The sequence below is a fragment of the Chrysochloris asiatica genome, unplaced genomic scaffold (genome assembly GCF_000296735.1).
Source record: "Chrysochloris asiatica unplaced genomic scaffold, ChrAsi1.0 scaffold00107, whole genome shotgun sequence".
Lineage (NCBI taxonomy): Eukaryota > Metazoa > Chordata > Mammalia > Afrosoricida > Chrysochloridae > Chrysochloris > Chrysochloris asiatica.
The window spans coordinates 8011253-8024612 of NW_006408625.1; the positions used below are offsets into that span (position 1 = coordinate 8011253).

General features: G+C 37.6%; 1 protein-coding gene across 1 annotated transcript in view; it reads left to right on the forward strand.

Moving 5' to 3' along the window:
* The window catches only part of CCDC15 (coiled-coil domain containing 15), a 227537-nt gene that overhangs the window by 92478 nt on the left and 121699 nt on the right, over nt 1-13360 (forward strand). Inside the window, exons 4-5 of the mRNA XM_006867680.1 lie at nt 5442-5552; nt 9245-9349. Of these exons, the coding sequence (XP_006867742.1) occupies nt 5442-5552; nt 9245-9349 (216 nt within the window). The remainder of the gene's footprint in view (nt 1-5441; nt 5553-9244; nt 9350-13360) is intronic.

Below are 13360 nucleotides of genomic sequence, written 5' to 3' on the forward strand. Positions count from 1 at the left end.
ATGGTGAAAGAATACAACCTTGTCGCACACCTTTCTTAATTTTTAACCATTCAGTGTTCACATGTTCTGTTCGAACAACTGCCTCTTGGTCCATTTACAGATTCCTCATGAGCACAATTCAGTGTTCCAGAAAACTCATGCTTTGCAATGTTGTCCATAGCTTGTCATGAGCCACACAATCGAAAGCCTTTGCGTAGTCAATAAAGCACAGGTAAACATCTTTCTGTTATTTTCTGCTTTCAGCCAAGATCCATGGGATATCAACAATGATATCCCTCTTTCCATGGCCTCTTCTGAAACCAGCTTGAACCTCTGGAAGTTCTCTGTCAGTGTATGATTGCAGCCATTTTTGTATTACCTTTAGTAAAACTTTCCTTGCATGGGCTATCAAAGATACTGTCCAATGATTTCGCATTCCATTGGGTCTCCTCTCTTTGGCATGGGCACAAATACGGATCTCTTCCAATCAGTTGGCCAGATAGTTGTCTTCCAAATTTCTTGGCATAAATGAGTGAGTGCCTCCAGTGCCCACTCGCTTTCTTGAGAGATTTCAATTTGTGTTCCATCAATTCCTTGTGCCTTCTTCTTTGCCAGTTCCTTTAATGCACATTGATCTTCTCCCTTCAGTATCATTGGCTCTTGATCGTATGCTACATCTTGAAACAGTTGAACATCAACCATTTCCTTTTTGTACACTGACTCTGAGTATTCCCTCCATCTTCTTTTGATGCTTTCCTCACCATTCAATAATTTGCCCAGAGAATCCTTCAATAACAAAAGTCAGAGCTTGAATTTTTTTTTCAGTTCCCCTTTTGGTTTTCTGGCTCCAGATTGTTGCACATTTCATTGTAATAGTTGGCTTTGTCTTCTCGAGCTGAACTTTGAAATCTTGTTCAGCTCTTGGACCTCCTCATTTCTTGTATTTGCTTTAACATCTCTATGCTGGAGAGCAACTTTCAGTGTCTCTTCTGACATCCAGTTTGATCTTTTCCTTCTTTATTCTCTTTCTAATGGCTAGTCTTGGTGTGGTGCTGTGGGTTAATGCACCAGGCTGCAAAGCCATTTGAACTGCAAGGTAGGTGGTTCAAGCTCACCAGCTGCTCCTTGGAAACCCTATACAGGGTTGCTATGGGTCAGAATCACTCGATGGCACTTAACAACAACAACAGTGACTTTTTTGTTTTCTTTCTGTATGATATTCTTGATATCATCCCACAACTCTTCTGGTCTTTGGTCTTTAGTGTTTAATGTATCAAACCTGTTCTTCAGATGATCTCTAAATTCAGGTGGGATGTATTCAAGGTCATATTTTGGCTCTCGTGGACTTGTTTTCATTTTCTTCAGCTTCAGTTTGAATTTGCATATGTGTAATTGATGGTCTGTCCCACTGTCTGCCCCTGGCTTTGTTTTGACTGATGATATGGAGCTTTTTAATTGTCTCTTTCTACAGATGTAGTCAATTTGATTTCTTTGTATTCAATCTGGTGAGGTCCATGTGTATAATCGTCTCATGCTGTCTAAAGAAGTTATTTGAAATGAACACATCATTGATTTTGCAGAATTCTAGCATTGATCTCTAACATTATTTATATCACCAAGGCCATATTTTCCAACTACTGATCCTTCCTCTTTGTTGCCAACCTCTGCATTCCAGTTACCAGTAATGATCAATGCATCTTGATTGCATGTTTGATCAATTTCAGATCCAAGAAATTGGTAGAATTCTTCTGTTTCAACCTCACTGGCTTTAGTGGTTGGCATGTACATTTCAATAATAGTGGTATTAACTGGTCTTCCCTGTAGGCGCATGGATATTATACTATCACAGATAGTGTTGTGCCTCATGACTGATCTGGATATGATCTTCTTGACAATGAATGCAACAATATTCCTCTTCAACTTTTCATTCCCGGAATAGTGACCCATGTGGTTGTCAGATTCAAAGTGGCCAATACCAGTCTATTTCAGCTCACTAATTCCTAAGATATCGATGATTATGCATTCCATTTCATTTTTGACAATTTTTAATTTTCTTTGATTCATGCTTTGTACATTCCATGTTCAAATTATTAATGGATGCTTACAGCTGTTTCTCTTCATTTTGAGTTGTGCCCCATCAGTAAATGACGGCACCATGGGTTTTACTCCCACAGGCTTTACTCCATTCATGTCATCATGGTCAACTGTACTTTAAGGAAGCAGGTCTTCCCCAATTGCATTTTCAGTGCCTTCTGATCTGAGTGGCTCATTTTCCATCACTATATCTGAGAGTGTTTCTCTGCTGTTCATAAGATTTTCAGTGACTAAATATTCAGAAGTAGTTGGTCACTCCTTCTTCCTAGTCGGTCTTCATCTGGAAGCTCATCTGAAACATATCCACCGGTGACCCTGCTGGTATTTAAAATACCTGTGGCATAACTTCCAGAATCACAGCAACTCACAAGCCATCACAGTATGACAAATTGACAGACGAGTGGTAGAAAGTAGAGATTGAAAGGATAGAAATCAAAGGAAGTTAAAAAGAGGAAGAAACACTGATGGCTGGCAGAACTTCCAGTATCACAGTAACATGCAAACTACCACAGTATGACAAACTGAGCAACGAGTCTGGTGTCCTAGTATAAGAGATTGGAATTTTAAATTCAGAGTGCTAGCTCCAGAGGAAGACTTTTCTCTCTTTGTGGGCTCTTGCAAAGTTCTGTGTCTCCTTTCAGCATCTATAGACCTGGCACTCCTTGAGATTCTCTATGTCTTAGCATCAATCTTCTGCTGCATCTAGGAGCTTCACGGTGACTTCAGATCAAAGGATGCATTCTCCTCAGGGCTCAAGTTAGTAGTAAATCCCTCTCTTTTTGCTGGCTTCTCTCTCTTTTAAGATAAAAGTTGTTGCAGGCTACATCCCAAGGAACCTCCCTTTGCATTAGATCTGGTCTGTGAAGGAATTAATGGTTTTGTACTTCACCCTTAAGTCTCTTGCTGGTTTATAACATCAGATCACATCGTGGAAGATCATTTCATAACTACCACATTGCATCATTATATAACTGCAGAACCAACGAGAATCATTACCCATCCAAGTTGGCACATATTTTGGGGGATACACAGTTCAATCCATGACACCCTGGTATTTTCAGTTGCTTATATGTACTTGAAAGTTGGACAATGAATAAGGAAGACCAAAAAAATGATGTTGGTAAAGAATATTAAATATACCATTGATTGCTAGAAGAATGAACAGATCTGTGTTGGAAGAAGCCAGAGCGCGTCTAAGATACAAGGATGGTGAGACTTTGTCTCGCATACTTTGTACATGTTATCAGGTGGTACCAGTCTCCGAAGAAGGATATCATGCTTGATAAAGTAAAGGATCAGAGAAAAAGAGGAAGATCCTAAACAAAATGAATTGACAGTGACTGCAACAATGAACTGAAACATGGAGAAATTGTGAGGATGAAGTAAGGGCTGTTGTGCATAGCATTATTGTAAGTGGAATCAGCTTGATGGCACCAATAACAACAATGTGGAGATACTTATTTCCTCCATGGGATATAATTCTTATCCTAAAGTAATAATGGTATATCATTCATGTATTTGGTTTCCCTACAGGGACAACAAATAAGTGTTGTCCCCAGGACAATTTAAATGAGTCATGGTGTGGCATTGTGGGTTAATGCGCCAGACTGAAAAGTTGTTTGAACCTCAAGGTTGGCAGTTCAAGGTCACCAGCTGCTCCTCGGAATCCCTCTGCAGGGTTGCTATGGGTCGGAACCGACTCAATGGCACTTAACAACAGGGACAATATATGTAGATTTGTGAGACATAATATAGTCTATTGTTGTTGTCAATTGCCATTGAGTTGATTCAAACTCACAGCGATCCTGTATAGAGTTTCCGAGGAGCAGCTAGTGAACTTGAACCGCCGCCAGCCTTGTGGTTCAAACTGACTTTGCAGTCTGGCACATTAACCCACAGTGCCACAACAGGACTCCAGTATAGTCTATAAGAGAATCAAATAGGTGTATAGTGAAATTACCAGATAGAAACAAAGAATGAACACAGAGTTGACATAAGTAATAGTGATGTTTATTTATCAACTGTTACTGAAAGTAGTTAAAGCAAATTGGTTCTGCTGAATTTTTTGCGTTTATGTTTTAAGTTAACTTAATAATTTAAGTTAATGGAGCTTCTTGGGAGGAAGGGAGATTTGAGTTGTTGTTAGGTGCCATTGAGTTGATTCCGACTCATAGCGACCCTATGCACAACAGAACAAAGCACTGCACGGTCCTGTGCCATCCTCACAATTGTTGTTGCACTTGAACCCATTGATGCTGCTTTTATGCTAATCCATCTTATTGGGGACCTTCCTCTTTTTCATTAACCTTCCACTTTACCAAGCGTGATGTCCTTCTCCAGGGACTGGTCCCTCTGATTACTTGTCTGAAATATGAGAGACAAGTCTCACCATCATAGCTTCTAAGGCGCATTCTGGCTGTACTTCTTACAAAACAGATTTGTTTATTCTTCTGGCAATCCATGGTACTTTCAATATTCTTATCCCATACCATATGTGTTAATTCTTCTACAGTCTTCCTTATTCACTGTCCAACTTTTGCATGCATATAAGGTTATTGAAAATACCATGGTTCAGGCACACTTTAATCCTCAAACTGTTATCTTTGCTCTTCAACACTTTAAAAGAGGTCTTATGCAACAGATTTGCCTAATGCAATATTTCGTTTGATTTCTTGACTGCTGCTTCCATATGTGATGATGATGGATCCAAGTATAATGAAGTGTTTGACAACTTCAGTCTTTTCTCTATTTATTATAATGTTATTTATTGATCCAATTGTGAGGATTTTTGCTTTTTTTTTACACTGAGATGCAACCCATACTAAAGGCTTAGTCTATGATCTTCAACAGTAAATATCTCCATACGGAGATTTGAGTAACCTTCAAATTTTAGGGATGAAGAGGGAATTCAAGGAAATGAGGGGGGGGGCGGAATAGATTTCAGGAGTGCTAGGAATAGAGTCCTAGTGATTTCAAGGAGTGATGAAAAGTGATTAGTTATACAAAGATTAGCTGAAAATAACTCCTTACAGAAAAGCTGGATAGATGGTAAGGAATATGTTTGCTCAGTAATTTATAAGTATATTAATTCAGACTTTTAAGTTCTGGTATCTTTGTGTATACAGCTAATATAAAGCATACATCATTAAAAAAAAGAAGAAGAAAGAAACTAAAGAACAATCCTTAAATTATGAAATGTTGTTCTTAGAATAATGAAAATAATATTGCAAAAACATTGTCAGTATATCAAAGTCTCCTTTGCAAGTAATCCTGTTGTTTTAGGTCTAGCAGTTTTTAATAATAGGGGCCTGTTTTCTTGTTGGAACACTTAATGTATTTGGTTTTTTGCTTTTGATTTTTTTTGGCAGCTCAGCCAAACCATGAAACAGGTACGTCATCAACTGGCATCATTTAAAACTATGGGTGAAAACAAGTCGTCAGTGCTTCCAGATGGTAAACTAAGTGTTCCTATCCAAGAGGTAAATTCCTTTCTATTTTTAAAAAATAACATTGTGTTTTTAGTGAAAGTTTACACAGCAGTTTAGGATCCTATTCAATAGTTTCTACACAAATTGTTCAGTAACACTGGTTACATTCTTTAGAATGCACGAACATTCTCATTATTCTTGTTCTGGTTGTTCTGTTTCCATTAATCTAGTTCATTTGCTCCCTTATAGTCTCATCTTTGACTTAAAGTAAAACTGTAGCCTGTTTTGTGTTTTTTTTTTTTTTTTTGCTTGACTGTTTCGTCTCATATAGGTGATTTTTTAAAAAGGGGCACAGTATTTACAAATGATACTCATCATTTTTATAGTCAGTTTTTTATTTAGTTACAGAGTAACTTTAGGGGTTAGTTTCAGTTCCAGATTTGAAGATATCTCAGGACAATAGTCTTCTGGAGTCCTCTAGTCTCAATCAGTCCAATAGATGTGGTTTGCTTTATTAAGGAATTAGAGGTTCTTTTCTACATTTTTAGGTCACTCTGTTGTGGCCCTAATTAGAATGGTGAGTAGTGGTAGCCCAGAACCATATAATTCTGGCCTCAGTGTAAGTAAGAGTAAGGTTTGTGTAGAATATTCATCATGTATACTATAGTCTCTACTCTGGGTTTTTGTTTTCTTACTTTCTGCTTTGCTACAGAGGAGTAGAGACCGATAGTTGTATCTTAGATGGCCATATCTTAGTTAACTAGTGCTGCTATAACATAAACACCACAAGTTTATGGCTTTAACAAATTTATTCTCTCAAAGTTTAGGAGGCTAGAAGCATGTATTTAGAGCACTGACTCTAGAAGAAGGCTTTCGTTTTCTTTGTCAGCTCTGGGGAAAGCTTTCTCCTCTCAGTTTTTGTAGGCCCAACATTATTTGCATCTTCATATATCTTGGCATCAGTCATCCTCTGGATCTAGGAGCTTAACAGGGCAGGGACCTTGGATGCAAAGGATGTACTCTGTTCCTGACTCATCTTTCCTGGTGGTACTAGGTCCCTCTTTCTCTGTTCACTCTCTCTCCTTTTATCTCTTATAAGATAAAAGGTGTTGCATTCCACATCCCTGGGAAACTCCCTTACATCAGATCCAGGCTGGGATGGGATTAAGGATATTGCAGCCCACCCTTAATCCTTTTATTGATTTAGCACATCCTGGGGAATCATCACATAACTGCCACATTGCATCATTACTTAGCTGCCAAACCACTGAGAATAATTACCTAGCCAAGGTGACACATACGTTAGGACAGATTCAATCTTTGACAAGTTGTTTGCAGATACTATTCTCCACACTGAGTTACCTGAGATGTCCCACAAGCCTATGGTCCTAATCCTTCAAACCCCAAAATGCAGTCTTGCTAGATGTTTGGATATGTCTATGAAGTATCCCCGGTGTGGCACTGTGGGATAATGTACTGGACCATAAGGTCAGTTTGAACCATAAGGTCAACGGTTCAAACTCACCAGTTGTTCCTTGGAAACCCCATACAGGGTCACTATGAGTTGGAGCCTACTCAATGGCACTTATCAATAACAACAACAACGTGAAGACTCTGTAACTCTTCCTTTTGTGCTTTATCATATATGTGATATATGTGCATACAGTCACATACTTATGCATATATTGTTGCATATACATATGTAAATACATAAATATGTATGTGTGTATATATATACACACACACACACATACATATATAGTTCTGGTAGCGTAGTGGTTGTGAATTGGGCTGCTTAAGTACACAGGCTTTTTTTATATCTTGGCATAATGTAGAGTATCAAAATAATTGGAAATAAAGGGAATGATTACATAAGCTATGATACATACATTAATGAGTATAGCCATTCTAAAATTTATATTTTCAAAAAATATCTGGACAAGTTAAAGTGCCTGCGATATAAAGCTAAGTGAACAAAGAGGATATAAAACTGTATATAATATGGTTTCAATTTGGTTAAAAAAGCACATTTACTTAACAAATATTTTTGGACTGTCTACAACCGTCAGGTATTGTTCTAGAATCAGATTATAGTGAAAAGATTTTTTAAGTTCTAGGAAGCAAAGAAAAAAAACTTCCTTTTTAAATTCTAGGAAGCAAAGAAGCAAATATGGAATACTATTTTAAGTGATAAGTACTTTAAAGTAAAATAAAGCAAAAGAATGAAATTAAGACAGAATACTGTATGCATAGACAAAAGTCTGAAAAGAAATGGACCAAGAGGTTAATACTAATTACTCCTAGGTAGTGTTTGTATAGGAGATTTTTTATTTTGTTTTGCTTTCTGTAAATTTTTCTATAATGTATATATGTTGTTGTTGTTAAGTACCATGGAGTTGGTTCCGACTCATAGTGACCCTGCACAGGGTTTCCAAGGCTGAAATCTTTACAGGAGCAGAAAGCCTCATCTGTCTCCTGTGGAACAGCTGGTAGTTTCGAACTGCCGACCTTGAGGTTAGCAGCCTGATTTGCAACCGCTATGCTACAATTATATAGAAAAGCAAATATTTTCTTTAAAGAAAAAATATTTGGACTTAAAACAGCTTTTGGCTGAAAAATTGGAACTCTTATGGGACTAGTCTTAAAAGGATGTTTTAGTCTATATTGATAACATGACATTTTGTTGTTGTTGTTGTTGCTAGGTGCCATCAAGTTGGTATCGACTACTAGCGACCTTATGCACAGTAGAATGAAACCCTGCCTGATCCTGGGCCAACCTCACTATCATTGCCACAGTTGAGCCCATTGATGCTGCCTCTTTGCCAATCCATCTCGCTTGGGGTCTTTCCTCTTTTTCTCTGATCCTCCACCCTACCAAACATGATATCTTTCTCCAATGACTGGTCCCTCTTGACAATATGTCCGAAGTATGAGAGATGAAGTTTGGCCATCATGGCCTCCAAGGAGCACTTCTTCCAACATAGATCTGTTGGTTTTTTGGCAGCCAATGGCACTTGCAATATTCTCCTCCAACATAACTCAAGAGCATCAATTCTTCTATGGTCTTCCTTATTAACTGTCCAGTTTTCGCATGCATATGAGGTTATTGAAAATACCATGGCTTTGGTCAGGCGTACCTTTTAGTCCTCAAGCTGACATCTTTGCTCTTCAACACTTTAAAAAGGTCTTGTGCAGCAGATTTGCCTAATGCAATACGTTGTTTGATTCCTTGACTGCTGCATCTATGAGTGTCAATAGTTGATCCAAGAAGAATGAAGTCCTTGACAACTTCAGTCTTTTCACCGTTGATAAGAATGTTGTTTATTGGTCCAGTAGTGAAGATTTTTGTTTTCTTTACATTGAAACACAATCCATACTGAAAGCTGTGCTCTTTGATGTTCATCAGTAAAGATTTGATAATGATAATGTTTAGGGTACTGTTAGAATAAGGTGATTGGACAATTTTTAGTAAATCAGAAAAAAAAAAATTAGGTACTAGAAGCTGGTGTTTTACATTGTGTGGAATATGGTCAAACTTTTTATTTAGTGGTTTCCAGAAAGAACACTGCTCATTGGTCTAACTGAAATAATTGCCAGTTATTGTTGTCATTTTTGACAACTTCCAGTTTTCCTAGATTTGTACTTTGTATGTTCCATATTCTGATTATTAATGCATGTTTACAGATGTTTTTCCTAATTATGAGTTGTGCCCCATTGTTAAATGAAGGTCCATTTACCAAAAGCCAGCATCCATCAGGATAAACATAGAAACAAGAGAAGAATTTACATTGAAGGCCCACCAAGGTCTTTCAGCTACTGTACATTATCAGAACTTTATGCAAAACCAGGTAGGGAAATAAATGTAAAAACTAGAGGGAAAAATAAGGACTTGTTAGGACTATTCATGTGTGATTAAAGATAGGATTAGGTAGGGGTTAAGATTATAGGCTTAAAGATAGGATTGTTGTTGTTGTTGTTAAGTGCCGTCGAGTCGGTTCCGACCCATAGCGACCCTGTACAGGGTTTCCGAGGGTGTAAATCCTTACAGGAGTAGAAAGCCTCATCTTTCTCCCACGGAGCAGCTGGTAGTTTCGAACCGCTGACCTTAGGATTATAAATGGTACACTTTTAACAACTTTATTAAAATATACTTTATAATTTTCCCATTTAAAATGTACAGTGTTTTAGTATTTTCACAGTGTGTGCAACCATTATCACAGTCTAATTTTAGTACTGTTTCATCATCTCTAAGAGAAAACTCATTTCTTCCCTTCATGTACCCCCAATCTTAAGGAACCACTCATCTGTTTTCTGTCTCTGAATTTTGTAGTTTTAGACATTTCATTTAAATACTAACTGTATAAAATGTGGTCTTTTGTGATTGGCTTCCTTCACTTAGTATAGTGTTTTCAAGGTTCATCCATTTCATAACTAGTATTTCTTTTTATCGGAAAGATGTTTATCTGTCATTTATTGACTGTGTAGAAGCCATTGAAATTGTGGATCATGACAAACAATTGACAACAATGTGAAAAATGAATATTCCAGAACACTTAATTGTGCTCATGAACAACCTGTACGTTGACCCGAGAGGCAGTCATTCCAACAGAACTAGGGGATACTGAATGATTTAAAATCAGGAAAGTTTTGTTCCAGGATTGCATTATTTCAGTATACTTGTTCAGTCTGTATACTGAACAAATAATCTAAGAAGCTGGATTTTATGAAGAAGAATTGGAGGATAACTCATTAACAACCTATGATATGCAGATGATACACTCTTACTTGCTGAAGGCGAACAGTACTTAAAATACTTATTGGTGAAGATTGAAGACCAAAACCTTGGTGTGAGTTGCACCTCAGTGTAAATAAAACAAAAATCCTCACAACTGGGCCAATAAATAACATTGTGATCAACTGAGAAAAGATTGAAATTGTCAGACTTAAGTTTGCTTGGATCCACTATTAACACTTATGGAAGCAACAGTCAGGAGAACAAATATGTATTGCATTAGGCAGATCTGCTGCACAAGACAGACCTCTTTAAAGTTTTGAAGAGCAAAGATATTAGTCTGAGGACTAAGGTGCTCTGACCCATGCCATGATATTTTCAGTAGTCTCATATTTGCACAGTGAAGAAGGATGACCATAGAAAAATTGATGCATATGAGTTGTGGTGTTGGAGAAGAATATCAAAACTACCATGAACTGCCAGAAGAACCAACAAGTCTTTATTGGAAGTAGGACAGCTAGAGTGCTCCTTAGAAGCCAGAATTGCAAGACTTTGTCTCTCATATTTTGGACATATTATCAGGATGGACCAGACCCTGGAGAAGGCAATCATTCTTGATAAAGTGGAGCATTAATGAAAATAGAGGAAGAACCCCAATAAAATGGACTGGCACAGTGGCAGCAGCAGTGAACTCAAGCATATCAACAATTGTGAGGATGGTAAAGAACTGGGCAGTATTTTCTTCTGTTGTGTATAAAGTCACTATGAGTTGGAAATCACTTCACGACACCTACCAACTAACAGTTTCTTTTTACTGACAAATAATATTCCTTTGAATATATACCACATTTCATTTATCCATTCATAGTTAATGAATAGTTGGGTTGTTTGACTTTTGACTATTAGTGTGCTAATGAGAACATTCACATACAAGTTTTGTGTGGACATAGTTTTCATTTCTTTTTTTTAAATACTGTTAAATCTAAATGACTGTTTTTTGTTTTTTTTTTAAATTTTTATTGTGAATTGAGGGATCGTTTACATGGGAGAACATGGGTTTTACACTATCATTTCGTTACAATAATTACAATCTCTTCCATGCATCAGCGTTCAACAGTACTTGCTTCTATTCCCTCTATTGTTGTTGTTTTTTTTTGAAGGGGGTGGGGTAGCGTGGAGGAATATACACGAAAACACTCAGGAATATATAATAATTTTAAAAACCAAAGGGCACATTCTGCATGCCTGCGTCCTGACCTCCAGCACCTAGTCCCTCTCTTCCCATGAGTCTAGAGTACTCAGCTGCTCTCTCTCTTTCCATGTCCTCATCTCTGCCTCCATCTTTGGTGCTGAAACAGTTGTGAGGTTATCCCTGGACCTGGCAGTGTTTCGTTCTGTTGTTCATAGGGTTGTTAGGAGTTGGTACTGACTTGAAGGCACCTGACAACAACAACATATACAAAAAGAAACTCAGCATGGATTAAAGACCTGAATGTGAATCCCTGAATTATAAAAGTCATCAATGTAAAAATAGATACAAATTTAAGGGCTGTAATACAGGGCATTATTATTCTGGTAGTGTAGTGGGTACAAATTGGGCTGCTAACCTCAAGGTCGGCGGTTCGAAACTACCAGATGTTCTGTGGGAGAAAGATGAGGCTTTCTGCTCCCATAAAGATTTGCAGCCTCGGAAACCCTGTGTAGGGTCACTATTAGTCGGAACCGATTCTACAGTATTTAACAACAATACAGGGCACACACAGACTACCAAACATGGCAAAAATTACACAAACAAAAGAAGACAAAAAAGATGATTGGGACATTCTGAAAATTAGCACCTTACTTGATCAAAAGATTTCACCATATATCTATTTGTGTTATGGCTCAAATTTCTTGTGGATGTATACCAAATAGAGGAATTGCTGGATGGTAAGGTATTTCTATTTCCAACAAAGCACCATACTGTTTTCCAGAGTGGTTGGATCATTTTGCAATCCCACCAGCAATGTAGGAGGGTCCCATTCTCTCCATATCTGTGCTAGCATTTATTGTTCTCTGCTTTTTTTAACTTCTCTGTTATTGCTAGTGTGAGATGATATCTTATTGTTGTTTTTATTGCATCTCTCTAATGGCTAATGATCATGAACATTTATTTATATGTTCTTCCAAATATCTTTGATTGGGTTATTTGTCTTTTTCTTGTAGATGTGTTGTAGTTTCCTATAGATTTTAGAAATTAGTCCCTTGTCTGATATGTAGTTGCAAAAGATTTTTTCCCATTCTCTGGGCTCCCCTTTTACTCTTCTGGTAAAATCTTTTGACGGACATAAGTTTCTCATTTTAAGTATGTCCGAATCATCTATTTTGTCTTCGTTTGTGCAATTTTCGCAATGATTGGTAGTCTGTGTGTGTCCTGTATTAGAGCCCTCAAATTTGTCCCTATTTTTTAATTGATGACCTGTATAATTCTGGGATTCACATTTAGGTCTTTAATCCATGTTGAGTTGGTTTTTGTATATGGCATGAGGTAAAGGTCTTGTTTTGTTCTTTTGCATATCGATTTCCAGTTCTGCCAGTATCATCTGTTGAGACTTATCTACTCCCTAGGCAATGTACTTAGACCCTTTGTCGAAGATCAGTTGGCGGTATATAGAAGGGTTAATTTCTGGATTCTTGATTCTGAGCCCATTTTTTAATTGTGTTGTTTGCCTTTTTCTTGTACAGGTGATGTAGTTTCCTATAGATTTTAGGAATTAGTCCCTTGTTTGATGTGTTGTTGCAAAAGATTTTTTTCCTGTTCAATGGGCTCCCTTTTTACTCTTGGTGAAATCTTTTGATGCACATAAGTTTCTGATTTTTGGAATGTCCCACTCATCTATTTTGTTATCTTTTGTTTGTGAAATTTTTGCAGTGTGTATGCTCTGTATTGTTGTGGCTGTTGTTAGGTGCCATCAAGTCGGTACCGACCCATAGCGACCTTATGCACAGCAGAACGAAACACTGCCCATTCCTGGGCCAACCTCATTACTGTTGCCATGCTTCAGTCCATGGATGCTGCCACTTGGCCAGTCCATCTTGTTGGGGGTCTTACTCTTTTTCTCTGACCCTCCACCTTACCAAACATGAT